The sequence below is a fragment of the Coturnix japonica genome, chromosome 7 (assembly GCF_001577835.2).
Source record: "Coturnix japonica isolate 7356 chromosome 7, Coturnix japonica 2.1, whole genome shotgun sequence".
Classification (NCBI taxonomy): Eukaryota; Metazoa; Chordata; class Aves; order Galliformes; family Phasianidae; genus Coturnix; species Coturnix japonica.
In genome coordinates, this window is record NC_029522.1 from 10,401,007 (window position 1) to 10,428,841 (window position 27,835).

At 39.1% G+C, this 27,835-nt stretch overlaps 1 protein-coding gene and 1 long non-coding RNA gene across 2 annotated transcripts in view; one reads left to right on the forward strand and one right to left on the reverse strand.

Annotated features, from left to right (window-relative positions):
* LOC107316548 overlaps positions 1–1,385 on the reverse strand; it is an 11,873-nt gene extending 10,488 nt beyond the window's left edge. Inside the window, exon 1 of the long non-coding RNA XR_001556422.2 lies at positions 857–1,385. This is a non-coding gene — a long non-coding RNA (uncharacterized LOC107316548). The remainder of the gene's footprint in view (positions 1–856) is intronic.
* FAM117B (family with sequence similarity 117 member B) lies at positions 65–27,835 on the forward strand. The gene is made up of 8 exons (XM_015868191.2): positions 65–789; positions 6,286–6,434; positions 11,511–11,603; positions 12,091–12,204; positions 17,206–17,349; positions 18,376–18,595; positions 19,450–19,570; positions 21,721–27,835. Exons 1-8 carry the CDS (start codon positions 249–251, stop codon positions 22,037–22,039), a joined length of 1,701 nt encoding a protein of 566 aa, XP_015723677.1. The 5' UTR covers positions 65–248; the 3' UTR covers positions 22,040–27,835.

A 27,835-nucleotide genomic window follows, 5' to 3' on the forward strand; every position in this document is an offset into this window, starting at 1 on the left:
CGAGCCGAGCCGCCCCGCCCCAATGGGAGCAATGGGCGGTGCAGGGCGGGGCGGGGCGGGCGGCCGGGCGCTATTGTTGATGAGGCGCACGGCGACGCGTTGGGCAGCGCGCGGAGCTGCGGGACGAGCTGCGGGGTGGCCGTGAGGGCAGCGCGGGGCGGAGCGGAGCGGGGCTGCACGACGCGTCCGATCCCCGGCAGGAGCAGCGCGCTCCCCGCTCCGTCCTCTCGGCTTTTGGCCGTCGGGCCATGTCCCACCAGCGCGTGCGGCGCGGCGGCTCCCCGACCCCCGCCATCTCCCCCGGGGGAGGGGGCGCGGCGGCGGCGGGCGGCGGAGCGGCGGCGAGCGGGCGGCTGCAGCCCATGCGGGCCACGGTGCCCTTCCAGCTGAAGCAGCAGCAGCAGCAACATGGCAGCCCCACGAGGAGCGGCGGCGGCGGCGCCCCGGGCGGGGGTCTCGCGCGTGCGGCGGCCGCATCGCGCAGCATCAGCCCCACGCGCGCGGCGCCCACCGGCGGGAGGAGCGGCCCCGGCACGGCCACGCAGACGGCGGGGGCAGGCGGCAGCCCCACGCGTGGGAGCGGGGCTCGGGGCAGCCCCCCGCGGCCGCACCAGCTGCCGCCGCCTCCCCCCCCGCCGCCCCCGCCGGCCGCCTGCGGGCCGTCGCCGTGCTCCTCGCCGCTGCCGGAGGGCAGCAACACGGCGGGCAGGGTCCGGCACCCGCGGCACTCCCCGGAGCGAGGCAGGAGCTCCCCGGAGAGGAAGAGTCCCGGCTCGCCGGGCTGTAAAGGTGAGCGCTGCGCCGGGCGCCTGGCGGCCAATACCTAAAGAAACGGGGGGGGGGCGCGGGCTGTTACCTGAGGGGCTGTCGAGGAACCGAAGGTACGGCAGCCATTGCGTGAGGTCATTGCCTGGCACCGAGTGACGTGCCGAGATGTTTCGTTCGGGTGCGTTTCCTTTCGGTGCTTTTCTTTCATCTAAAATCGCGTTCATAGCCGGGCTGTGTCCATTTCCCATCCTGGCTCCTGAGGGGTGTTGTCGCATTACCTGATCGTGATCACTTGGTACCGTACTTGAAGGAAGTGGGCATTAGCTTTATTTTGCTTTCTTTTCAGATGTACTTCTGTTAGACTCGCATTTCAGGGAAGTAGGTGTGCAGTAGAGAGCAGTGCCACAGAGGCATTTAGCTTCTGGTTTAGATTTCCAGCTTTGCAGGTAGGATTTGCTTTACTGAAGGTTGCATTCTCAGAATGTCTGTATTCTTCATTGGAGACTCCAGTTAATCATTAATCATCATCTTCCTGGAAACGTTATTGACGTGCTCATCAGAGACCCAGTCTCCTGACCTGGAAAACGAGCAGCTGGACAACCCAGCCGCTCCTCACATCCAGGTTCAAAAGTGCATCAGGCTGCTGAGGGTGCAGAAGTCGCGCTGTCTGCAGGTCAGGAAGGCAGGGCCTGCTGAAACCACGCTGCTCACTGAACTTCTTCACCAGATCTGAGAACTGGCTTATAGAAAGAAACAGGGTAACTTTGTCACCAGTGTGCTCCAGAGCTCCTGGCTTCTTACAAGAGGTGCAGAGCCTGATGAGTGGTGTCTGTTTACTTTCTGCCACCTGATTTTGTACATTTCTGAGCCATACTCGTGTGCACCCGAAATGCAAAGTGAGGCTGGTTCGTTCTGCTTAATATTTGTCTTATGTAGTCCAGTGCTTGACGTATGCTGAGCCAGATTCACTTTCCTCATCTAGCTGAGAAAACGTAGTGGCGGGCAGGAACGTGGAAGTGGAACTGAGACTGGAGTTGTGAAGCTGTACAGGACACCATAGGGTAACATCAGAACCTACAGAATATCAGATTTTCCTGCTTCTTGTTTTCAGTTTTTGGTGGCTTCTGTTTGTTCCTATAGCTGCAGCCACGTTGTGGTTTGGGGTTATTGTTTTTGTCTGTTCCTTTGGATTGAAAGGAGCCTTAAGGTCAGACAAATGGTAGCTGCTTCTGAACTTCAGTATTGATTCTGCAGTTTGTGCGCTTTAGGCTCGACTCCCTGGTTTTCAGCTGTTCTTTTCTAGTAAGTAGTTGAGTAGTTTAGAACTGGGAGTTCTTATCATCCTCCTTAATACATAAGGAACATTAGGTTGGTACAGAAACGTTGGTTTAATAGGTTCTTTCTCTGGGTGTGTATTTTCTGGCTTGGTTTGTTTGCTTTAGACTTAGGTACTCTGAGCAGGACTGCAACGAGACGTTCAAAATACTGAGCTGAATTTGCTATTGACATTGGGGTAACTATAAGCTGGAGGTTTGGTGGCACATTCCCTACATTCCTGGGTTTTTCTTCCTGCTTCCTCCCAAGGTAAGGCCAGGAGATTAGATCTTCTCACAGCATGTTTTGTTCTCTGATCTTCTCTCCCTGCAGTCTCCAGCACTGATTTCACGGGCTTTAGCTTCTGCTTCTGTATGAATAAATACTGATTTTTCAGTTACTGCGCTGTTGTTCCTGTCACCTGCATGACGACTGACTCCTTTGCCTTATTCCTGTGCTGCAAGGTGTATCCTGCCATCTCCAGTTCTTGCAGTTCAGTTCTTGCATAGGCACCTTTACTCATCTGCAGACCTCTGTTAGAGGAAGTTAGTCATGTGGGGTTTTTTTTCCCTTTCTTCCAGCACATGTTCCTTTTCTACATAACGAGTTTGGCATCTGTAATGCCTTGTTGACTTTCTTCCCTTTATTTTTATCTCAAACTACCCTGTATTTTAATTAGAATAGTACGTGATAAAGAGATCCTAAAGCCTACTCGTGTGAAAGGAAGTGAAGGAGACTTAGAATGGGATATCAGGAAGTCATAGAGCTTGGATGTGAACTTGTCCTGGCTGGAGAGAAAAGACGAGGAGCTCCATCACACTTAAATGTCACTGTAGAATTATTTTTAAAACTCAGTGAAAAGCAAAATAATAGCTGCAGACCTGTCAGCATTAATTACTGTACGTTGCTGTAGTTATAGAAGATGTGAGTGTAGGTTAAGAGAGTACAGAAGACTTTGTGTACCATCAGGTGGCCTCTTTGTTAGTGTAAGCTGTTTACAAATGATAAGTGTACAGAAAGTGAACTCCTTTTTTGCAGCATCGTAATTTAGATTTCTTGCGGTCGAGGCTGCCAGGGAGTGTTTGAATTAGAAGTGTTTTCATGCAAATTAGTGTGTAGTTCTTCTACATCTTTAGGAAGGTAATAGCCAAGACTACCTTCCAGAGGGGAAACGTGGTCATGCTTTGTGTCTCAGTGCCATTTGAGCCTCATGAATGCTTGCGATGCAACATGAACAAGCTTCTCTCTGCATCAGTGTTCCTTTGTGAGGTCTCCAGTTTATAGGTGTGCAGTCCTACAACTGAGAAAGGACATCAGTGTGACTGTAGCTGTGGGACTTGTGTTAAGAAGACCCCACCCCAAGGCAGTATTATCATTCCTGCTATTCAGTTGGTTATTGCTAAGCATCTCTACCTGTTTTATTTTGCTGTCCGGTCTCATTGTTATGCTGCCTTAGCTTAAATGGCCTTCAGAGGTTCTGTGGATGGATGTCCAGATAGATATATGGATAGGTGGTTTGCCATAGTGCTGCAGTAACTACTGGGTGTTTTCCCACATTGTGGACTTTGCTGATTTGTGTTGTGTGTGTCCTGTTTATATCTCATTCTGTTACTTTGCTTTGTTGGAAACCAGCTTGCAGAAAGACTTTGTTTCTAAACGGGTTTATTTAGGGCAGTAGGGGACGGGTAGGAGGGTTGATGCTTTCCACAAATATTAGTTTAAAGAGTTAATTGGGGTAATTAGAACAGATCTAATATTTAAGGACTGTACGTTTGATGAAACATCCCCATTGTTTTTCATCAGCCACAGCTGTTGTAACTGTTATCTCTATGGAGGCAGATCTCTTGTTATGTAGGTCACATCAAGGGAAAATAGCAGCTGAACGCTTCGAGTGTTGTAGAGGGAAAGGCAATGAAGGCGCTGCGTGTTTCCATTGAAGTGTTTTGAAGCAGCGTGGAGTAGTAGTCTGTGGCAATTTGTATCAAGGCGTTTGTGACAGTGGAAAGGAAGTAAACGTGTGTGCCATTATCCTTTACTATCTAAATTAAGACAGTCTTCTGACATCCAAATTCACTGAGGGATTGTCTTTTTCCTTTCATTTATGGTATTTATAGGTTTTGTAGCTTGAAAGATGCAGTTTCCCTTGAACTTAAATAATAAACAGCTTTCATCCCCGCTGTTTTGCCCCATCCTCACCATTTTGGTGGGGGAGGGGGAACAGTAACAGCTTCTGCTTCTTCGATTGTGAAGCTGTCTATTGCAGTTGCCTTGCAGATGATGTGAACGACTACACATGCTTCCTGATTATTTTTTCTCACATCCTTTCTGTTTCCCCTTGGCAAAAAAGAAAAGAGAGAAGCTTCTTGAAGAGAAAGAATGATAATTCAGAAGAAAAATAAGTAAGGGCAATATGGCAGCTATTTCTCAGAGAAATAACATGTTTGATATAACGTGAGAAGCAAACCCAATTTGTAAGGACTTAGGTGTTGTATTAGCATGCCGCATTCTCCCATGGTGCAAACAAAAGGAATCGTTTTGAAATCTTCTGATAGAAAGAGACTCTTTAGTGTGCTGAATGGTAGTGGTAGCCAGAAACTTTCTTTGATACAGGAATCTTCAAGTGTGTGGTAACTTGAAAACTGAGCTTTGGTGCAACTCCCTGAGAGCGGTTCAGCACTCGGCTCAGTACACAGAGTTTGATCTTTGTTGGTGCAATTGGAAATAATAAAACAGATGAGGTTCCTGGACTGCTTTATGTTATTAGGGATAATTATAGTGCTTCATGGTTTTAATGTATGTTTCTAATGCAGAGTTTGTATGAGGATAATTAAAATTTGTGTAAAAGACTGGCATTCTGGGAATGTTGTCCACACCACTGTATCTCTGTAACTAACAGGTTTTATTAGTCTCTGTGTACCTTGAATACGTTGAAACAGCACAGAAATTGAATTCTGGACGTATAATGGTAGTGGTTTTATCTGAGGACTAGCAGTCTGACAGTAATCAGGCCCAGCTTCCTTTGCACATAGATGAATTCGTGTAGAGTACAAATTGCTGTGGTATTTCTGCTTTTAGTGTGGAACTCGTCCAAAGACATAGTCAGAAAGAGGACGTATGACTGAGTTTTTCCAGAGCCCTTCTAAAGCATTCATCTGATTGCTGAATATTCTTTGCTTTGTGTTTTAGCCACTTGTCTTAGGCCTCTGTGTTTTTGTAGGATCAGGTATAATTCTGTGGGTAGTAAAGAGTGTGATAATAAGCTTATATCATTTCAATTTCTGAATTTGGTTTTTACATCTAGAACAAATAGCATGAGAATGTATGTATACCTGAGGCCTATGTCTTTCCTATTTGTCATTTTCTTTAATATAGTAAATGTCACCTCTTATTTTGAGGAGCCTTTCTGTACACAGTTGACACTTACTGGCTTATGGTCCTCTAACTGCAACTTTAAAATGTTGTTGGTGGATGCAGATTTCTTTTAGCCATATTCCCCTGCCTCATTTTGCTTCCTATCTTTGTTATTTTTAATCTCTTCCAGTGGAGGCTCCTGTTAGTGTCTAAATTGTTCTGAGGAGTGATGTCAGTGTGATCATATAAAATGTTAGAAGAGTTGCAGAAAGTCTAGTTAGTGCCAGGCAAATGTGAATACAGTTACCAAGCAGTGTGTAAAGGGAGGAAATGTGCTGATTATCTTGTGAAGTGTAAATCATTACCTTATCAAAGCTGACTAAAGGAACTGGGGTTTAGATATAACTCTGCAAATCTGCTGTGTATCGTATTTTGGGTAGTTAATAGAACACTTCAGCTACAACATCCCTTGAATTCAGGTAGGCACAGGGGAAGGAATTAATGCATTAATTTGAAGCATTACATTGAGGAAGTTTGGCACATATTTCCTTGGTTAGGTGTTGGCAGGTGTCAGGAAATCCTGCCATTTTTAATTGAAGCCTTCATCACTTAATGCATCTTGCACCTCTGATTGAGTAACTGATGTTGCTGGAGTATTGATGCATTGTTTGTGGCATGAGGATATTTTCCAAGGAAAAACATTTCACTGCATGTTGTAACTGAACAGAGCTTGGAAAAGTGAACAGTTCTACTTGTATCTGGAATAATATCATAGCTCTAGTAGCATCTAGTTTTATACAACTTTTTGAAGGCAGTTTCTTGCTTTCTAATCAAATGTTATTACTTTGGCAGACAAATCAAGGCCACCTTCATCAAGCCCTTCCAGTATTATTCGCCGGACTTCCTCATTGGATACGCTTGCTGCTCCTTACCTTGCTGGACAGTGGCCTCGTGATAATCACGGACAAGCTGTTCCATGTATGAGAGACAAAGCCACACAGGTAGGTCAGATTTGTTTTACTTCAGAGAACTTAAGTGTAAAGATAGTCTTTAGATGCAAGAAGAAAGAACTTTGGCTTTCTTGCTCACTAGCTCCTGTTTGCTTTCATGTTGCAGACATTGTACCTTGGCAGTGATGCATTTGAATTATTTGCATTCTATAAGAAAAGACCATGAACTGTGATACGTTTTATGAGTTCACTTTATTATCCCAGAGAGGCATTTGTGCACTGCACATCTGCTGAGGAAGTTGGGCTTGTTTAGCTTGGAGAAAAGGTATGGGGAAGACCTGATAGCAGCTTTCCAGTACTTAAAGGCAGCTTATAAGCAGGAGGGAAATCAAATTTTTGCCTGCGTAGATAGTGATAGGACAAGGGGGAATGATTTTGAACTAGAAGAGAGGAGATTTAGATTAGTTGTCGGGGGTTATTTTTCACTGACAAGTTGGCAAAGTTCTGGAACAGGCTGCCCATAGAAGCATGCCACATCCCTAGAGGTGTTCAAGGCCAGGTTGCATGGGGTCCTGCACAGCCTGATTTGGTCCCCTATCTGGTAGGTGGTGGTACTGTCCACAGCAGGGGGTTGGAACTAGAAGATTCTCAAGGTCCCTTCCAAATCAAGCCAGTATATGATTGTATGATCTGTTTTCTCATTGTTCTGACTGCATGCAAGACTCTGGAATACACTGGTGTTAAATACTTCTGTGTCTTAGTTTATGCAAAGGAACTTAAAATGACTCCTTGTATGTATGTCTGTCTCCAAACATAATAGAAAAGCTTCTCTAGTGCCTTCAAAGAAGTTACTGTAGCTTTTTCCGTGATAGACAGTTGATCCTTTGATTGCAAAAGGCTTTTAATGTTCACCTGGGATGTATACACAGAAGCACACGCATTGAGAAGCTCCTTCACAGAAGCATGACTGATGCTCAAGTTTAACTGAACTGCAAAGCATCAAAACAGTGATATGAAATTGTGTGAAGCTATGGAAGCATTTTGGCAAATCATACACAAATTTTTAGTGGTTCATACCTCTGGAATCTGTAGAAATATGCTCCATTACAAGGGTTTGATGCTTATCATTCCCCTTGTAGGGAGCTATTGCCTTATATGGCATCTTAATCCATACAAAAGTGATTAAAGTCACTTTTCAAAAACATATGAATGCATTTCCATCAGATATTGGTGTTTCTTCCCTTGTTCTTTGGGTGTATTTGGGCAGTGTGTTTCCCAGTCTTAGACTGAAAGAAAGAGCCGAATATCCCAAGTTCTTAATCCTTAATCCTAGAGCATGGTTTGAACTGTGGATCTCCACCAGTTCCAAAGAATACAAGAGAATGATAGTCGGAAGGTTAACTGGCAACATCTGGGACATACTTGAGACTGAGCCTGCCTTGCGTTTGGTAACGAGAACAGAAATATAGCTGTAATAGATTTGCGTGCTCTCTATTTGAACATGTTGGATGATGAGCAGAAGACATTGACAGTGTTGGTTGTTACCATATGGCTTTTTCAAGACCTACGGCATTTAGTGCAAAAAGCTAAAGTCTGCACAATCCAATGATTAGTTCAGTAGAAAAGGTAGGTGGTTTGTAGTGGAGTATGTCTACCTGGGTAAAGTAGAAATAGAAACTGGTGAAAAAGGGAGAGCTGAAAACCAGGTTTTCTTTGTGCAGAAAATGTACGGGAAGAATGATTGAAAGACTGGGCTTGTAGGGTAAGCAAATCATACTAAGAGGGGGAGGATAAAGGAGGGCATATGATATATATAAGAAATTGCTATTTATGCCTCTCTTTTAAAAGACATCATCAAACAGCAGAACCAAACCTGTGTGGTGTCTCAACTATTTATTTTCACACTCGATTTCTTAGGACAATGCTTTTTTCAAAGTAATTATTTCTGTGCTACTGCCAAAGTACTTGCAATATTCAGTTCATTTGGTTTTGCTTAATTTCATTTTAATTTGAGCTGTGGCTGGTTTTTCATGGTATGTGTTTTTTTTGGCTAGATTAGATACTTTTTTTTTTCTCCTTCTAATTCTGCCTCACCTGATCTTGCGATTGGGTTTTTATGTGTAAAAGGAAATACAATTGTGTATTTCCTTGTGACCACTGTATGTAATGGTGACTGATGTTAGTATACTGCTAAAGGAAATAATGGCCTGTTTGCATTTCTTCTTGAAATTGTAGCAAACAAGGAGAAAAGTTTGGGATGTGGGCATACAGCTGTGTGTCCAAACCTTTTGTTGGTGTGGCACTGAGACTTTTTGGATTTCAGTCTTTCCTAGTGCACTTGAAAGCAACCATTTAAGTTAGGTGGCATTATTTTGTGTCTCTGAAGGTGTGATGTTAGGATGAAGTGTCACTTACAACATGTCCTTGGGTCCAGTATGTAGGTTCAGGAAGTCTGATGTCTTCCTCATTTCACCTTCTTAGGGTCAGCATGTTTCTGATGTGGCTTTTTTAGGTGTGACTTACAACTCTGACTAGCATCACTGTCTGAGTCATGGTAACACAGGCGGTGCTGTCAGTGTGTAGGAGATGGATGCATGCACCCAATTATATACCTGTGTACAAGCATTTGGAAATTGCTGTTTAAAACAGTACACTTAGTTCAAAACTCTTATGTTTCAGATTGTGTGTGAAGGAGTGACTGCAAGTACCTTCATGTTCTGATCAAAAGAGGAATGTCACATCTGGGAAAAACTGATAGTTATAGCTTACTTCTATGTGTACAATATGACTATGCTGCTCGTGGAACTGTCTTTCAGCAGCATTGTCACCGAGTGAGATTAATGTGTTTAGACTGCAAAACTTCAGGGAGTATGAATTGGATCGACCAATATAAAAAGTTTTCAGCTTGTGTAAGTGAGGGATCTTGATTCTGCAGGTTTATGGCATTGAAAGTAAAGTCATTCAGGAAGCAGACTGGGAGGAGGCAGCAATTAGCAACATACTTTGGACTTGAAGACCTTTCTAGATGCCTGTAGGTCATAGCTGGCAAAACATGTGAGAGATGAAGTAGAGACACTGTCTACATAGCAGCCTGCACCGTTTTCAACTATTTTGGTGAAACCCATCTATAAAAGCCAAATTATGAATTATGTATGTGTAGAATGTTACTGGCTGATGTATATAAGATTATTGAGCATCTTAGGTTCTGGTTAGGATGTGTAGATGTGGGTATTGTTTTAAATACTGCTATAACAGGTATTTCTTACTTCTGTGTCTTTTCCTTTAAATCAGACCAGTTTGGCTTTGCCTGTAATTGTTTGAATTAAAGCTATATCAAAATAGAGCTTAATGTGAGATAGTTGTTCTGGATTTTTTGAATTCTTAAAAAAGTACTTGGAAACTGAAACTCTGTTGTTGGAATTAAGACAACCATATTAAGTGTTCTGGTATTTGTTAATAATAATAATAGTAATATAAAGAAAAACTGTAAGCTTATTTCTTTCCCTAATTCTGGAATGGGCAGAAGGATGTTGGGAATAATAACTAACCAGCAATAGCTTAGTGAACCAGAGATCTCCCTCTACGTCTATTTGCCAAAGTTTCTTGGAAATATGTATTATAAACAAAGTACAGGGAAGATGTAGGAGATCTACTAAAATAATACTATATTTCTATCTTATTAGTTAATTGGAAACCATTCAATTTTTATTTCTACTTTTGCTCTAAAAATATTTTTAGCCAGGTTTTGAAGATGAGCAGGAAAGAGACCTTTAGCACTTTAAAATGAGTCAGACATTAACATATGAAGTGCATTGAATCTTAAGCCAAAGTATCCAATGTAAACTAAATGCAAAGACTGATTAGAATGTTAGTAAGATTCCTGTAGACAAGGGTAACAAGAGTTGGCCAGAACTAATTGTTCCGGGAACTAGAGGATAGGCTGACACTCCTGATTTACATTTGGGAATTGGCTAGATGGGCACTGTGGCTAGCATGATGAGTTCATAAATGTGGTTTATCAGTGGTTCTATTTTAATTGTTTAGTTTCTGAAGTTTGAAAGTGTTTGTGGAATATAAAAGACTGAAAGGATGATCTTATGGTGGAGATGAGGGATTTCTTAAAAACATGGTTTCTAACTTTGCTGTGAAGTAGGAATTTCCAAGCAACTGTACTAACTTCGTTATTCAGATTCAGCCTGGTTAGTTTTTGAGGTGGAATGGTGAAGATGAAAAATTACTGATGGTGGAGGTTTCATTCATGTATGTGACACTCATACCATAACTGAATTGATGGGTATCGTAACCAGTATGTTTGGAGTTAGACCTCTGTTTTCCCTGCAAATTAGGGATTAGTACTACGACTTCAAAGCCCTTGCAAGTTTGTGTTCTCAGAATAGACGGGGTAAGGTTAGCTTGCAAGCTGTTCATCTCAAACAAAAGCAACTGTTGTGGATGATGTTAAGGCTTTTCATTGCTGTATGTTTGCATCTTTCTTTATTAAATGTAGATGGCTTTGTTGATTTAGTGAAAGTAGCTTGGTATTAAGTTGGTTGGTTTCTGTTTGACATGAGACAACTATGAACCTGAAGGTCTTTGAGATAGTAATGAATTCCCTTCTTTGCAGTCACTGTACTGGTGCTCAATAAAGGTGCCTGCCTTTTTCTCAGTCTTCTTATCTGGAAAATGATTTTGAAGATATACTGGTGTGGGCTTTCCCAACTTTTAAACTAATCTTGCTGATGCATCAGAAGTAACAAGGTCAGCATCTGTGTGGGAAATAACACCCACATGTTGCACTGATTGCTACTGGTCCTTCAGAGCTTTATCACAGCTTGTGGTACTTCTGGCTGTTAATACCACCTTAGCAATTTTCAGTAAAGTAGGAAGGAAACTAGCATATATTCCTGCAATGGAGTGGGCCTGAGAGCTTGTAAATAGTTTCACTCCGCATGTTCGTATTGTACTTATCATAAAGGCTTCCAGTCAGTGACAGATTTTTTCCCACAGCTTGAAACCTAGCAAATTTTAACAACTGTTCTCTCATAACTTTTCTACGTATATTCTTCCAGCAAATAGCAGTTATGTACATAAACATACAAAAATGATCTTGTAATCTTCTTGCTGCAGACTGAAAGTGCCTGGGCTGAAGAATATTTGGAAAAGAAGAGAAGCTCCCACAAACGTTCAGCTTCATGGGGCAGCACAGAACAACTCAAGGAGGTCAGGAGTGCTATTGTTTGAGATACATTTGGATTAAGTTTGTTGCTGGCATGCACTGTTAACTTAATTTTTCAGGAAGGTGTGAATATTGCACTGCTTTATTATGGAATCGTTGAGCTTGATAGAAAGTAAATTTTATCTATTCTTGTGATACTGATTTCTAGTAGAAATGTAGGACTATTTAAGCTGAAGAGAGGAAGCCTATTGTTTTCAGGTAACATTCTTTGTCAGATGAAGAAATCCAGCAGTGGCGTAACTGCTTTATATATTTCAAGTGCTTTCATTAAATCTCCTGGGCCATGTTGTGGGATTGAGTTGAAATAGTAAATAACATGTTAGTTTTGTTAAGAACCTGAGCCTAATTTTGTGCTACCAATAATTATGAAAGTTGTAGTAGTAAAAAATCTTACCTAGGTGTTAGAATAAATTAAACTCTGTGTAGTGGAATATATCTGGTGAAATCTAATGTGATTTTTTTCTTAATTAGATTGCAAAATTGCGTCAACAGTTGCAGAGAAGCAAACATAGCAGTAGGCATCATCGAGATAAAGAAAGGCACTCTCCTTTTCATGGTAACCATGCAGCCATTAACCATAGCCAGGTAAGCCTGCTCTCTCTTTGTATATATTGGGTATGTACTGCTATTTTAGCTTAAAGTGAACTTAGAAATACCGTGTGTTTTTTAAATATGTTGTACCTGTAGGTGAATTCTATTAAACAGAACAGTTTCATCTGAATGCATGGAGCAGAAGGGGTCCCAGATGTTTTTGTTATCTGGCTAGGCTAGCTCTGGGCTCAGTCTGTGAATTTCAGGTAGTTAGATCTTTCCTTAAAGGACACTGTGTACTCTGCAGCCTCCAAAAAAGAATGGACAGGTAAGTTTAATCTGAAACCAAGGATATTTAAAAAATAAAAGTAAATTAAGAGTTGCTGTAATAATTATGAATGTGCATGTGGAATAAATATAGCATGGAGCAAATTGGCAGTAAAATGATATTGGCTGAAGGTTGTAGTTAATGCTGATGACGTTTTGTCTCGACTGTTGCACTTGTTTAATCCTGTAATGAACAGGTTTAGAGAACTGGCCCGACAAGTGACTGTAAAACTTCTAGAATGTACTCTATTAAGTGTTTATGCTCCTAATGGATGCATTCAGCCTTTGTAAGACTTGCTTTCTGCAGTTCGTTATGCTTTGTACTTAAAGTAGTAATCATTTCAAAAATTTAGATGGTTATACTATACCACGTGTTCAATATGCAGTTGTAGTTTTATGTTGAGGTTGTTATTGAGATCATATTCACAGGGAGGTAATATTTCCAGCAGACTGGGAAGTTAGGAGGGGATGGAAATGCATGCCCTTACACAAACAAACCATTCTTTACAGAAGGAAAAAAATCAGTAGGAGAGTTTGATAATTTTTCCACGCTGATATCTTCTTAATGTTTATTTAAGATGCAACTTCTGTCCTTCCATCCTTCCAGAAATAGTTCAGGGCTGGGAAGGAAACAGTTGCAGCATATGTTCAAGTACAAGTACTCACCCATTCTAATAAAAGATGAAATGAGAAGGGAGAAGCACATATACAGTCTTGAGTATCCAGGTTTGTTTGTGATTAGGAGTTGGGTACCTGGGAGAACTTGTGATGCTCCAGTACTGGAAATAAGAAAGAAGTTCAAAAGTTTTTTGAATTTCTAGTGCTGTTCTCAATTCCTATTTTGTATAAAAATTGATAATGCTTTATTTCTGAGACTTTACATTATTTCTGCTGTTTTTCATTTAAAAGATATTAATGAATTTTCAGGATATGAGTGCACCTTGAATTCAGTTTGTTATTAGGTCAAATTCTGTGCTACTAGGAAGTATTTTATTTAGGATAATTTTTTTTTCTACTGGAGTTATATTTTTGACATGTTTGAAGAACTTTCTTCAATTACTTTAAATTTCCATACAGAAACTGTACAGAAACTCCTCCTCTCTGATGTAGCAAACTGTTAGCCTGTAAATTAGAAAGGAGAACAGTTTGAATTTGAAATAAGCTGTTTAGTACAAATTCCTACATTTAGATCCAGTTTGCTTAAGTATGGATACAGTAGAACATGTTGCTAAAGTTAGGGATTACAGTGACTCAAGCCAGAATATTACGAAGTGATGGAAGAAGATGAAGAAATGAGCCAATTCCCAGCTAGGAGTTTCTGAGGAAGTTCACTATAATTGGTGAAAGGCTTTAAAGTGTGGATGTGTGTGTAGCATATACATGCACGTGTGTTAGATATATGTGTGTATATAATACGGAATACCAGGGGGTCACGGTACTTGATTTGGGTATTTTATCAAAATCTGTGAAATTTCTTTGGATTCTAGTTTTACACTTGTTAAAATGTTTCACTTCTATTAACAACAGTAGCAAAATTAAAACTAAGAGACACTCCTGTAGGCATATCACTGCAATGTAGAATTAACGTGTTATCTGAAGGATTTCTCTTGGTAGTTCACAAATCCATAAACTTCAGATTGCTAAGCTATTATCACTTTAGTATGTGTATTTTATGCTGTTTTAATATTGAAAATGAACAGTGATGCTTCTACTTTGAAAAAATACAAAATAAAATTTCACTGTACAAAATCTTTTGGCATCATAATGACGCTTCATTAAATTCTCTCTTCTGCATGGAGAGGCTTTTTGCATTCTACCAACATTTAAAATATGTAAATAAAATATTGCAAAATGGATAATTAGTTTTTGGCCTCGTGAAATAGACTATAAAATATAAACTGAGATATTGCAGCTTTTCCAGCATTGTGTTACAGAGCAAACCATTGTTTCCTTTGGTAAATTTTGTGCCAGCTGTTGTGAGCCACTTGAAAAGGGTGGAATTTACAGAGGGCTTCAGAAAGGCTGAGCTAAGGGTTGCATTAATGGCATTTAGAGGCACTCTATAAGTCAGGGTGAAAAATCTGTAACTGCAGGCTTCAAGGGTGAAGTTTGTCGGCTTTCTGATCCTTTTCTAGGGAACTACTGAACTGGAATTTCTGGCAGCAGCTTGTTTCCTTTAGCTTTTGTGGAAAGGATTACATAGAAGCACTTGAAGTGAGTTATTAATTATTAGAATATTTAGGTTTTACATTTCCAGCTTGAAGGAAGATTGCAGTTGTTGATCCTTTGGGGCTGTATAAAGATTTCTGAGCTCAACCTATGGAATTCCTGATATAAATGAGAAACAGTACTCTTTGGTAGTCTCTCTTCAGAGACAACATGAACTCTGTGTCCTGCTGGAGATAACTCTCCAAGTTAAGACAAAAAGCAGTAGTTGTAGTCACTTTATTTCATCTCTTCTCCCTATTAGTGATCACTTAATCTCACACAGTTTCTTTCATACTGTCTTTATGGAGTAAACTTGTTAACTATTTCTATCCCTCTACTCAGAATAAGGAAATAATTGGCAGCAAACTTAAGAGTTCACTAGCTTTGTTGTTTTCTTGTGGGTTCTTTTTCCAAAAACAATTGAATGTGTTTTGGTTTTTTCTTGTGGTATGCAGTTGTTCTTTTGTTCTTTAATGCCAACCATTTTTCATACTGACTCTTTTTACAGGGTGTGGTGTTTGCAGAACTGTTGCATCCTCAGGTGATCTCAGTATGCTTCTGAGGATGCTGGATTTTCAATTAACTACATAATAGTAAATCTACTACCAAAAAAAAAAAAATAAAGATCCAAATTGTCCTTTATTCTCAATGTTAATGTAATACAGAAACTAATATGGAGGTGATGCTAGATAGAATAAATTGATACGGTCTTTCAAAATAATACCGGTTTTCTTGGTGCTCCTGGCTGAAGTTATGCAGTTACTTGATGATAAGCCCTTCCCTTCACATTTCTGGGAAGTGTATTTCCTTGCAGTAGTACCAATATGTTGAGATCAATTGCACATAGTTTGAAGTGGATCTTCTGTTTACTTTACCCTTATGCAGGTAGAATGTTACACTTTTAGAGTGGGATGTGATTCTCTAGCTGTATGTCTCAGGCTGGCTCTAAGCAGACACTTGTTGAAGGCAGTGGTTCTATGATATAGGTTCCTGTTCTGAGGCTGCTTGTTTCAGTCCTGTAACAATGCCTCCTTCTGCTTCCACCTTCCAGGTTTGCAAGTCACCTTTGGTCGTGTACAGATTATTATTTCTTTTGCAAGTGAGATATGGTGTATCAAACTGTAATAAGGTATTTTTGGACAAGTAGTGCTTTTAAAGTTGAGCTCTTCATACAGTGCTGTGGCTGTAGGATTTTCTGTGGTAGATGATTGTGATTAAGTGATGAAGGTGTTTGGCTTTCTACTTCTTGAGATCAATTTCTCATAGGAATGTGTAAATGAAATAAATGGTTGCATAATCAGTGTTTATTAGTGCCTCAACTTGTGCTGATTTACCTGCATTATGAATATATATTAACCTGTATCGGTTTGCCTGACAGTTGATCCAAGCCTTTGTTTGGAACATAATTAGCATGGTTTGGAATTTTTTTGTGCTCATATCCAGTGGTTTCTGTTTTCTCTTGAGTCAACGCTTTTCAAAGTCTTTCCAAGTTTGGCTGCTCTAATGATGTAGAGATTCTGTTGGCTTCAACTATGAGTCATGAGAATTTCCTGAATATAAGTGTTTGCAATAAATTGGTCTAGCATATATAAAAACAAACAAACAAAAAAGCTTACATTGTAATAAGTCTCTATTAGCATCAAAAGGCTTTTAAACTTTGTACTGTAAAAGCCAACAGTACTTTTAAATGTATTGAATTGCACAGAACTCCATTTTGGTTGGTTTATAATATATACTTTTACAACAACTCAATCAATATCCGTTATTGAAACAGTAACACATGCTGTACATAACACATTAAAATGGTGTTCCATACTTCTGCATGTAAATGAGGTAGATAACACACAGTAAAGTAATTCAAGTTTAAAAACAACATTACAGTAGTTCTTCATTAGCAGGCCACAGTACTGCATGCTAGGAATTTTCCCTCTGTTTGATCACTGTTTTGAGAAATCTAGGAATGTACTTTCTCTTCGAGAACTGATGGGTCTGAACTAAAAAGGAGACTAAGTGGTTATTTCAGGTTTTCATTTCTTGTTCAGTCAAATCTTGTACTTGAGAATAACTTTTCCTCCTGCATTTGTCATGGTACTGTGTGTGACAGCAGACTTTGATAAAAACATAGTTTTAATGAAATTACAAGTAATAGATCCAGAGGGGGGAAGTGAAATTATGTTACAGCTCACATCAAAAGGGCTGAAAATATATTTTAAAGGCTTCAAAATTATTTATGTGTCAACATTCACTGCTTGATTTTCACTTGCAAAGCAACTTAGAGCTACAGGCAGACTGTATCGAAAGAAGTTTTGAGACTACACAGTTAAAAGCTTTTTCTGCTAGAAATGAGAACAAAAAGTAGGATGCCTGTGTCTTCATTTAAACTGTGCATTTTTACACCAGCAGTGTAGTTTTATTTTAAGTTCTTGGTACAAAGGAATGGATGCATTCTATTAGAAGTTTCGCTTCTGAATAGAAGTAAATGTCTTAAGTAAATCTGTGTTACTCTGTCTTGCTGTTTAGGCTCCAGTCCCGAAGAGTGCTCTTGTTCCTGTGATACCTATTACCAAATCAACAGGATCGCGATTCCGAAACAGCGTAGAAGGACTAAATCAAGAAATTGAGATAATAATTAAGGAGACTGGAGACAAAGAAGAACAGCTTGTTGTATGTATCTGCCACCAAGATTGCTCTCTATCTTTTGCACCTTTTTTTTTTTTTAAATTTAAAATTGCCTGCATTTTTGCTTTTCCAATAAATGCGTTTGAAAAGTCTCATGTAAAGCAAAAAGAAGTGTTAAAGCTTGATTCAGAACATTTTTCTTTTGTGCTGGCTGTGATGTAGTTGTTTCCGGTAAAATAAGAAACTTCAGATAAGGAGATAAACAGATAAAATGTCTGTTTTTAGAGATTTAGTAGTAACTTTTTCTTCCCTTTGCCAGCACTAAAGAAGGGTTTCCATCCCAGCTGAAGCATAACTCAGTAATTTTTTATTTTATTTTTAGGTTTTTTATTTTGTTTTGTTTTTGTTTTTTTTTTTACAGATGAAGCTAATATTAAAATAAAGTACCAGAAATAAGTGTTATGTATACAATTACAGGACTTGAACAATATTTTGTATGAAGAGAGGTTGAGACAAGTGAGACTGTTGAGCCTGGAGAAGATTTGGAAGCTGTATAAATGTATATAGTTATCAGATGGGAAGGAATGGATGAAGAGGGAGCAAAACTCTTCTTAGTAGTTCCCACTAACAGGACAGGAGGCAGTGGGCGCATATTAAAATACATGAAATTTAATTTGAACACAAGAAAATAATAGTGTTTTTCAGCATGGAGGTGCTCAGAACTGGAACAGGTTGCCCAGTAGAGGTTGTGGACTTAATGTCTGTGGAGACACTCAAAATCTGACTGGATGCAATCCTGAGCAGCCTGTTCTAGCTGCCTCTGCTTGGACAGGACATTTAGACTAGTTTCAAGAAGTCCCATCCAGCCTCAAGATTTCTTTGACTCTGTGAAGCCTTGAGAACTATTGTGCTTAGTTTCAAAACCTGATTTGTTTTATCCTTACTTGGAGTCTTATGTCATGAAAAAAAATACAGTTTAATGAAACGTGAAGAAAAACATGTAACGCAGTGAATTTAACGAAATGGCTAAGCAGATGAGGGCCGCCATGTAATGCCCTTTATTTTTAACAGCCTCAAGATATTCCAGATGGGCACCGTGCACCACCTCCATTGATTCAGCGCAGCAGTAGTACTCGCAGCATCGATACCCAAACGCCTGGTGGAGCAGAGAGGGGCAGTAACAACAGCAGCCGTTCCCAGTCAGTATCTCCAACCTCATTTCTTACCATCTGTAATGAGAGCAGCGAGGAAAGTCCTTGTTCAACAGAAGACGTTGATTCCAGGGATAAAGGTACTGTGTAACTTTAAGTGTTCAACAGTGCTAAATCTGAACTTGTCACTATGTAGGTGAATGTGTAGTAACAAATACTTTTATTTCCCACATGCATGGACAAATGGTTGGACTTGTTCTTTGTAAATGATCTAATTGTTCCAAATTGCTTTATACAGTGTGCACACACCTGGTGTTCCAGAATTGATTCTGGATAGATAGCTGAGCACTGTGCTTCCCTGTCATGGTTTAATAATTTTTATTTATTTTTATAATAATTTTTATATATGTAAGTTATTCTTCAAGTACTTTAAGCAAGAATGCATGAACATACAGTGATGAGTGGAACAACAAAATAGATTAGTCCTGGTGGTTTTGTCAGGTTATTTTGATGATCTAAAACAGAATGAGCACTGTCCAACTTTTCATGCACGGACCTCTAAAAGTTTGATTATTTGTTTATTTTTAGTAGAAGCAATGAGGTAAAGCAACAGAAACATGTTGTGTGGGCTTTTTTTGTTTGTTTCTTTTCTTTGTTTTTTTAAGGTGTATGACTCTGCTCAATTCTTTTGGCTAGACAATGACAGAACAGGGCCGTAGACTCAGATCAGCAGTTACAAACTGAAAATGTCCAGGAACGAGCAGTTAGAGTAATCTGCGTATGATGTAAGGAAAAGGGAAGGAGGAAAAGCTTATTTGTAAATGAAGATATGCAAGTGAATGAACATTTTTCTTAATTTCATAACATTGACAACAAAGTGATTTTATTCAATTTAAGGGATGTTTTTGGATAGTGATTATAGCTTTTACAGTGATTTATTATTATTTTTTTTGAGTTTGATGTGTTTAAATGATCGGTTACTCTGTTCCTGCAGAGAATGGGAATAATTCCCCCTTGCCAAAATACGCTACCTCACCAAAACCCAACAACAGCTACATGTTCAAACGGGAACCACCAGAGGGCTGTGAGAAAGTGAAAGTCTTTGAGGAAAGCTTGTAAGTTGATCTATACTTCATAATAAATAATGATTAATGTTTAGAGTTACTCATTTGCTTATTGCTTTTCATATCAGATGAAAATTATTAACCCATTTACTAAAATGATGCTAATAACGTGGTCTCTGTTTTGTGTGACTGTGTACTGGTATATGTGTGTGTATTATGTCACCAAGACTGTGTGTTATAATCAAAATTTTGGCATATGGTCTGATGGGGTGGAGGGAGTTGTTCATAGGTAACCTTACAAGGTGTTGGCTTAGGACTCTGCTGTGTTGACTCATCCATTCTTAGTTTTCATAGTTTCTCTGAAAAAATTACTTGCACACTAGCTCTTTGGAAACCTAAGGGTAAGCTTTATTCCAACCACCTTTTTATGGCAAAACCAGCACAGCTTGAGAAGACTCTTACTTGGCAATTAGTGGAGGAAAAACTCAAATAATCATTCACAGAGAGAATTACTAAGAAGCTGTTAATGCAGATGCATTGACTAGGTTACATTACAGGTTGTTAGAAGTGGATCAATGGCACTTTACTGAACCTAAGGAAACTCTTGCAAAAAGAAGTGTCTGTTTTTACACTCAACTGTCCAAAACCCAAGGATGTCTTATTAGTTGAGGCAAGTCCTCATGGTTTCCTTCATGGTGAAAACCAGGTTGAGGTAGACCTAAATTATGTGATCTCCTCCTGAAATCTCAATACTACTCCCTAGGAAGATGCTTCCATCGTGTCATAAACCATTGTTGTTCAAACTGGGCCTTAGACTGTACCTGTGTAACTTGAGCATGCATTAGAAATGGGCCCATTTATTCTGCATCCTCAGACTACTAATATCTATGCTAGATTCTTGGCAGGGTAATGCCATCTCTCCTCTGCATCTTACCCTTTTCCACCGAATTTATAAAGTTGATCAGGTGCTGCGATACCATGGTGTTGTTTCCACAGTCTCTACACCTTTACCAAGACTGTCTTTTAAATAATGGTGTTTGTGTTTGAGGTCCTGCTCTGAGCCCACTTCAGACACTGGCTGAGAATTTGTTACTTGCATTGCTGTACGGTTCACATTGGAACCCATTTCTTCTTTATAAAAAGAGACCGTGAGCTGTGCCCCAGTAAGCAGCTCAGAACTTGTTCGCACATCAGTGCTTGCCCACCAGCTGCATTTGAGTCTCCTTTCAGCGCTGCCAAATCCATACCCAAGCAGGCTTGGCATGTGAAGTTGCTGCTGATTGTCACTGACTGGCTGGACAGAATGTGTTTTCCCTCAGATTGACTTTTATGCACATCATAAAGAAAATCGGTGGACAAAATGTAAAGGTTGATTCTTAATATTCTTTTTCTTTTTCTTTTTTTTTTTTAACTGATTTGGTTATTGGCTGCTGTTTTTTCCTACAGTTTCCAACTCTTTTCTTAATTAAACAACAACAACAGAAAAGCCTTTCCAGGGAAGGAATAAATATGCATAGAAATCCTTATTTGCAAATAATCGAGTGAGAAGCTACAGACCATTGACAATTAATGAGTACAATTATAATCCTGACATCAAATATTTCATTTATATTTGTGTTAAAACCGAAGTGAATGCTTCATAAGATTCTGAACCTTCAGTTTTCATAGTGCAGCTACTCAGAACTGAAAGTGCTGTGCATTTTGGAAACTAAACTGTATGGTTTATAAATCCATTCTAGAAAGCAGTCTGAGTAGCCTTTTCTTTGGTAAGGTTTCTTTCTTAGTTTTGTAAGGTACTAACATATAACGTAGCTCTTCTGTCCCCAGTCTTTCCTTCCCTCAAGTTGTTAATAAGAATAATCAGATTCTACTCAGCATTGTCTTATGCAGGGAATGACATCAGAGCTGGACTGAGTTATTACGATGTTTCTGAAGTATTTTCTTCTGACTCGTCATTAGTTTTTCTTAATTAATACTTGCTGAATTGATGATGGCTGATAGTAAATAGCTGAATCAAATGCATGCTGGAGGTTGAACACTACTATTTAATGTGGAGTCAACAACATTGGCTAGATGAAATATTTCTTGTTTAAACCCTATCTTGCCTTTGGTGATACATTAAGCAGTACACGTACCTGCCATTGACAGAATTTGGTTGTTCAATGTTGTTTTAAAATGAATTCTGTGCATTTTATTTCTAGGCCAAAGCCATTGCATGAAATTCCAGCCTTCTACTGCCCTGACAAAAACAAAGTGAATTTCATTCCTAAAAGTGGCTCTGCTTTCTGCCTTGTCAGCATCCTCAAGCCACTTCTTCCCACGCAGGATCTTACGCTGAAGGGCACTACACACAGCCTGACTGTCTCGTCTGGCATGACACCCAGTTTGTTACAGCCCATTTCTATGGCTTCCTTGTCTGCAAACACAGATCAAGACAGGATCTCTCGTGGAACAAGTACAGTAATACCACAGACCTCTATACTCCAGCAATCAGGACGTATTGAGGAAGCTGAAGGATAGATCTAGTGTCTTGACACCTGGGCAACTACTGGGGAAAAATTGGAACCAGTTGACTGGATCTTTCTGATCACGCTATTTGCATTGTTTTAACAACTTATGGCACTGTCATAATTGGACTGTTTGTATATTTGACAGTTTGGTACCACATTGAGAAATCCAGGATGATGCAGCAACTGATGCTCTATTGCACTTCCTGCTTATGAAGACTTCAGTTCCGTTTACCGCCCACTTTTTTTTTATTTTATTGAATACTGGTGAAAACTAAGACTGTTGTAAACCTCTGCCATTTTCAGGACCAATTATTGTGATACTGTGTGTTTTTTTGACTCTTTCCCACTAAAAGAAAAATATCAAGACCAACTAGCTGACCCCATTTTACCACTGTAACCTGTGGAGGGGATGGGCAATCAAGTGGTTTTGCAAGTTGTCTTTTGTATGAAAACATGTATTTTATAACAAAGACTTGCCTTTTCTGATGTGTAGTGGGTAGTGTTTAAAAGACACTTTTCTGGTGACCATTTCCCCCTATGTTCCCCCACCACTATTTTTGTTGTTGTTTTTTTTTACAGTAGAGAAGATACATTTTACTTTGCTGTTTTACAGCTGCTGGGACCAAAGGATTGCTGAAGTATTTAAGCAGTCTCAAATTATGTGACCTTTCTGAACAGCCTCAGCCCTAAGTAAGACAAGTTAATGTGTTTGAGAATTTTAAAACAGTAGAGTATCCAGAAAGCAGTGTTAATACGTAGTGTATTTTTTTTTAATTGATACTAAAAGTTTGTGCTTCCAGTAAGTCTCATTCTTAAAACTCCTTCCTTCACCCGGCTGCTATCAGTGATGGTTTACTGGCTGGAGAATTGTATTTTAAAGCACTTGTCCCAGTAGTGTTCCATTTGTGCACGGAATTTTTGTACAGGAGTGGGGAAAACACACATTATGTTCTGGTTCCCTCTTATTCCAGAAAACATGCCACTTACCTCTTACAGGTTTGCTTGGTTACTTACAGAGTTAGTCGGCATGAATTGTTAATCACTCTTGGCAAAAATCTGCTCTGATGTGACTCTTCACTGTATTATAGACCCTGGCTATGTGATACTGAAATACTTGTGCATGATTTCCTCTCTTTTTGTCATAGTGGTGTTTTCCGTGTACGTTGAACATGTTGGATTGTCAGCCATGGTATTTGTCGGCCGTGGTATTTGTTACGCAGCAGTTTACTGCAGCAGACATGTTCTCCTTTTTGACTACAAACTTAGGCTGCTGTGTAAAACGCCATTTTTTGGATGCTTATTCTGTCCTCATCAGTTTATGGTTCTTCCGAAGTTGTAAGAGAAGGGGCCATTTCAAATGAAAGCTGTTCAGGGACTTCAGTGAGGTTTCTCTTGTGTTCCTAGCGTTTGTTATCTGTACTTGAGTAAATACAATATAGATATGTGCAAAAAAACCTGCAGTGACTTGAATGCCAATGTCATATCATCCTGTAAAATGTTTGCCTTTTAGCCTCTTTTACAGAGGTAAATTCAGTCATTTCAAATTAATATAATTGTGGATATTTTGTGGGTCTGAATATTGGTCTGTTAAGCATGAATCATTCCTACTGACTTGCATATGCATTGCTTCTCTGGCTGAGTTGCAGTCTCAGATCTCTCCCTAATTAAATCTATCTAAAGATTGTACTGTAAATATACCAACTTTGCTTAGTGCTTAATATGCTGGATTTGGTTGCTGATGTTTCACTAGGAGAAAAGAATAACCTTCCTACCTTTGCAGATAATAGTCATAGTTCTGATGCATGCTTACTGTTCCTCCAAATCCAACATAAATAACTGTCTGATAGCAATAAGCTTCACTGAGCAGGTTAGTGTAAATCACAGCGGCCTACACAAGTCCTGCATTTAGAGTGTATGTTGACCCCCTCTTTAAAACATAATGTAAAAGTTAAACAAATGAAAAATGTTCCAAAGTATGAAAATACTGCAACTGTTAAATCAGCAAATGAACATCATTTAATATGCCATTTTTCTTCCCATCAAAATAGATAGGATCATGCAGATGGGACCAAAAAGCTCTGTTTTTGAGTGGCAGCTCTGATTTACACTGAATAAGTTGTTGGAGAGGAGAGGACTTTGTGCACCAAATTTGTGTGCTATGATTAGTTAATGAGCCTTTGTAGTATTAATCATTTTCTTCTGAAAGAGTTCCAGTGAAATTCAAAGACTAGTATATGCTGCTTTAGATAGGTTGTTTAAAGCTGGTATGGCTGGGTTCATGAGAGATGGGATCATTCAGGTGAAGGAAGTTCTTGTGAATCTATTTTTTTCTGTAGCAGAAGCATGTAGAGTTTCTCCATCAATGCCAAATTGCTTAGTGCTTTATCAGGAGATCTTAACTAAATGGTTAAGAACTGAAGGGCTAAAGTTAACAAGCAGCCTTTGTTACGGCCTTGAGACTTAACTGATTTAACAAAAACTGTATTCTAATGTTTGTTTTAATCACGGAGTGATTCTCTCAAATAGCAGTGAGCTTTCGTAACATGGAACTTTTCTCCTATGTTATTACTCAAGCATCTCTTCAGTAGCTCATGTTGTATATTATTGGACAATGTGCTGTGTAAATTACTGAGCCAATCTGTTAAAAATACAAATAGAAATGTATGAAGAGTTTGCTTTTTATCAAAACAAATTGAATTCAGAATGGCATTCAATTTAATTTTATTTATTTTTTTTTAATGTGCAGGACTATACATTGCTGTGGCAGCTCTACTTTAATGTGAATTCACACTAAGGACTCAGAATTAAGAAAATATAACAGCTCTTGTTCCAAGACCAGCTTTTACAAGTATGCACATAAAACTTAGCCTTAAACTTCCTATGTGCTGTCTTGTGCCAATAGCAGAGCTGCAAGGTAAAGTATTTAAATCAATTTTAAAATAGCTTTGAAGGTGTATATAACTTTAAAGCAAATAACAAAAAGCAAAAAAAAATCCAACAACAAACTCTATATAGAGTTGAGATGCTCAGTTTTATGAGGGGTTAAAGTATGGCTCAAGCACAGTTATATGGAAAGTTTTCAAGTTCTTCTGGCATTCTTCAAATCCTAACTATGCATAGACCCAGTCAGTTCCTTGATTACCTACTTTGTAGCTTAAATACACAAAAGGTCTATTTTTACATACAAATTGACACTCTTGATACTGTTTTCCTGATATTTTACACTTTTAGCCCAACTTTGAAGGCTGATAGCAGTGTTCAGTAACACTCACAGTTGATCTTTTGATATATTATAACCAGTGTTCCTCCAGTTGTAAATTTCACATAATTCACAAGGAGGTTGTTGTTGTTTTAATGAAGGTCTGTGCAGGCAGCTATGACTGTTGGACTCTTTATTTTAAAAATCTGAGGCACAAGGAGGAGGGCTTCTCGTTATGTAGCAACAAATTTAAGTACATGGAAAAGTAAAAAATACTAATAAAGAAATCTATTGAGTTACATAGACCTTCGGAGGAGATTCTTGCTCACATGTGCATACCTTGAGAGAGAAAAAAGGGAGTGCAAATTAAATATAGCATACTGTGGAAGTGTTTGATGCATTTGCGATTGCATTACATAAATCAGCTCTTAAAAAGTATGTTTACTCTCAGGGCTATCTTCTTCTGTTTGTTCTAAGATGCAGTTTACTGAAATCAAGAGCTTAAGGTTCTTTTTTAAGAACACTGAAGTCTGAGCCTTTTGGGAAGAAAATTGCTTCTAAAAATGGGTATTTGCATCATTTTATTGCTGTAACATCTGGAAATGTTTATGATATTAACATAAACCTACTGGCAGATATCTCTGAAGATTCGTAGTCCTACCATATGTAAAGCTTGCTACTTTCTGATCTTGATACTCAGAGTTAATTGTTACTAAGACAACTTTTGAAACAAGGAGCCCTCAACTCTTAAGAACATGGGGGAGGGGAGGGGGGGGAGGGAATGCAGAGAAGTCAGATCCATTAACCTTTCCTCTGCCTCCTTCCTTTTGTTTAAGGAGCTTAAAAGAACCCATTGGTATGGCAGTAATTTCTTGCTTAAATGTGATCTATTCTCTTGCCCATCTCCAAAATGTCTTTACAGTAACTCACTGCCAGTGAAATCACTTTCCTTGAGGAATTTCTGACAGCTTCTCCGTGAAACTCTGAAAGGGGAGTGAGGAGATTACATAGACACCATTAACTTGTAGTTATAAGATCATTGCTGCTGAGTGACTTCTTAGATATTTTAATTTCCATTGTCTCGTTGTGTACACACACAGTCTGCTAGGCCTGCTTCTGTAAACTGTATTTGGTATTTTAGATTATCTTTTTCTATGGACAGATTTTCCGAACTTTGCTCATACAGAACTGATACATGATTTTAATACAGATATCCTCAAAGCAAAGATTGTTTGTCATTCTTATTCTCGTTAAATTAAGGTACCATTAATATAACCTGCAAATGACCTTTTTAGGTCCTTGATATAGAAGCATCCAAACACTTGAGAATGTTAGGACTGTGCTTTTTTCTGTGTGCTTCTGTAGTTTAAGTGCCCTTCATCAAATGGCAGAGCCTAATGACGTTGTGGCAACTTAGTCTCAAGCAAGTTTAAACAAAAAGTTTAGCTCTTAGAAAGGTAATAGAAAGCTCATCTTCCCTTTAACCCGGGAGGTGAAAAGCACTGTAGAGAACTGATTTATTTATGTTTGAACAATTCATACAAAATTGTTTTCCTTAACCTGAATATTTAGGAAAACAAAATGGTCATTCATTGCAAGATGTACCTGTATATTTTCTTGAATTTCTGTGTTTAACAACACTGGGAGTCAATCTTACTATTGAACTTTTATTTATACAAGGAATGGTTTAGATGCATTGTTTTGACTCTGTTGTGTTGCTTCTTAAGCTGGGAAAGAATGTTAACTTTTCACGAGTGTTCAGTGAAATTCCAGTCCCGTTTATCAACAGGACTGCAGTCTTTCTGAATGCTCCAGCTCTAAATGATGTCCTCTCAGTTTTTCCTTGATTCAGTGCATGTCATCAGTAAGTACTTAGGTATGGTCTTTGCTTAGAAGTTCTTCACTGGGATTTGTATTTGACTACAGAGACTTCTGTAGCATTGACAGGTCTATGTGAATTGCAGAAGAGGACTTGGCCTGAAAACAGTGGAAGTTTCTTACACAGGTTTATTCTGATAGAACTCTTTGGAAAATCTAGTAAGCTGAAAAGCAGAACAACCTTCTTTGGACTCACCCGCCCTAATTTTCACTAGAGTAATAGTTGAAGAATATTGCTTGGCTTTATTTTTTCATTTATTGAAACGTGCAATTTTTGAGAGTAACAGTTAAGGGCTGTCCAAAACTGCCATTAGATTGGTCTTTGTATGAAATTGGCTGATGTGTTTTCCTCTGTTACACTGTGATTAACTTGTGGAGGTCTTCTTGTGTATGTTGTACAGATCAGTTACTTGTTGCATGTACGGCTGTTTTTGTAAGCAAGAGGAATTCCAGGTGATATGCATAAAGGGCCTATTCTGAAATGATGTACACTGGTGTAAAACTGGAGCAGCTCTACTCATTTCAATGGAATTCTTGATTTACACTAGTCTTTGCTATGTGTAGTTATGCCAGTACTATTTTGCACAATGTTGTTTTAAATCTTGAGTACTGAATTGTGAACTGTTTCCACTAGAAACAGTAAAAATTTTTACAAACTGCAATAGTGGAATGTTTTTTTGGGAATTTTTATTTTATTTTTTTGCCTAAAATAAAAAGTCATCACTTCCA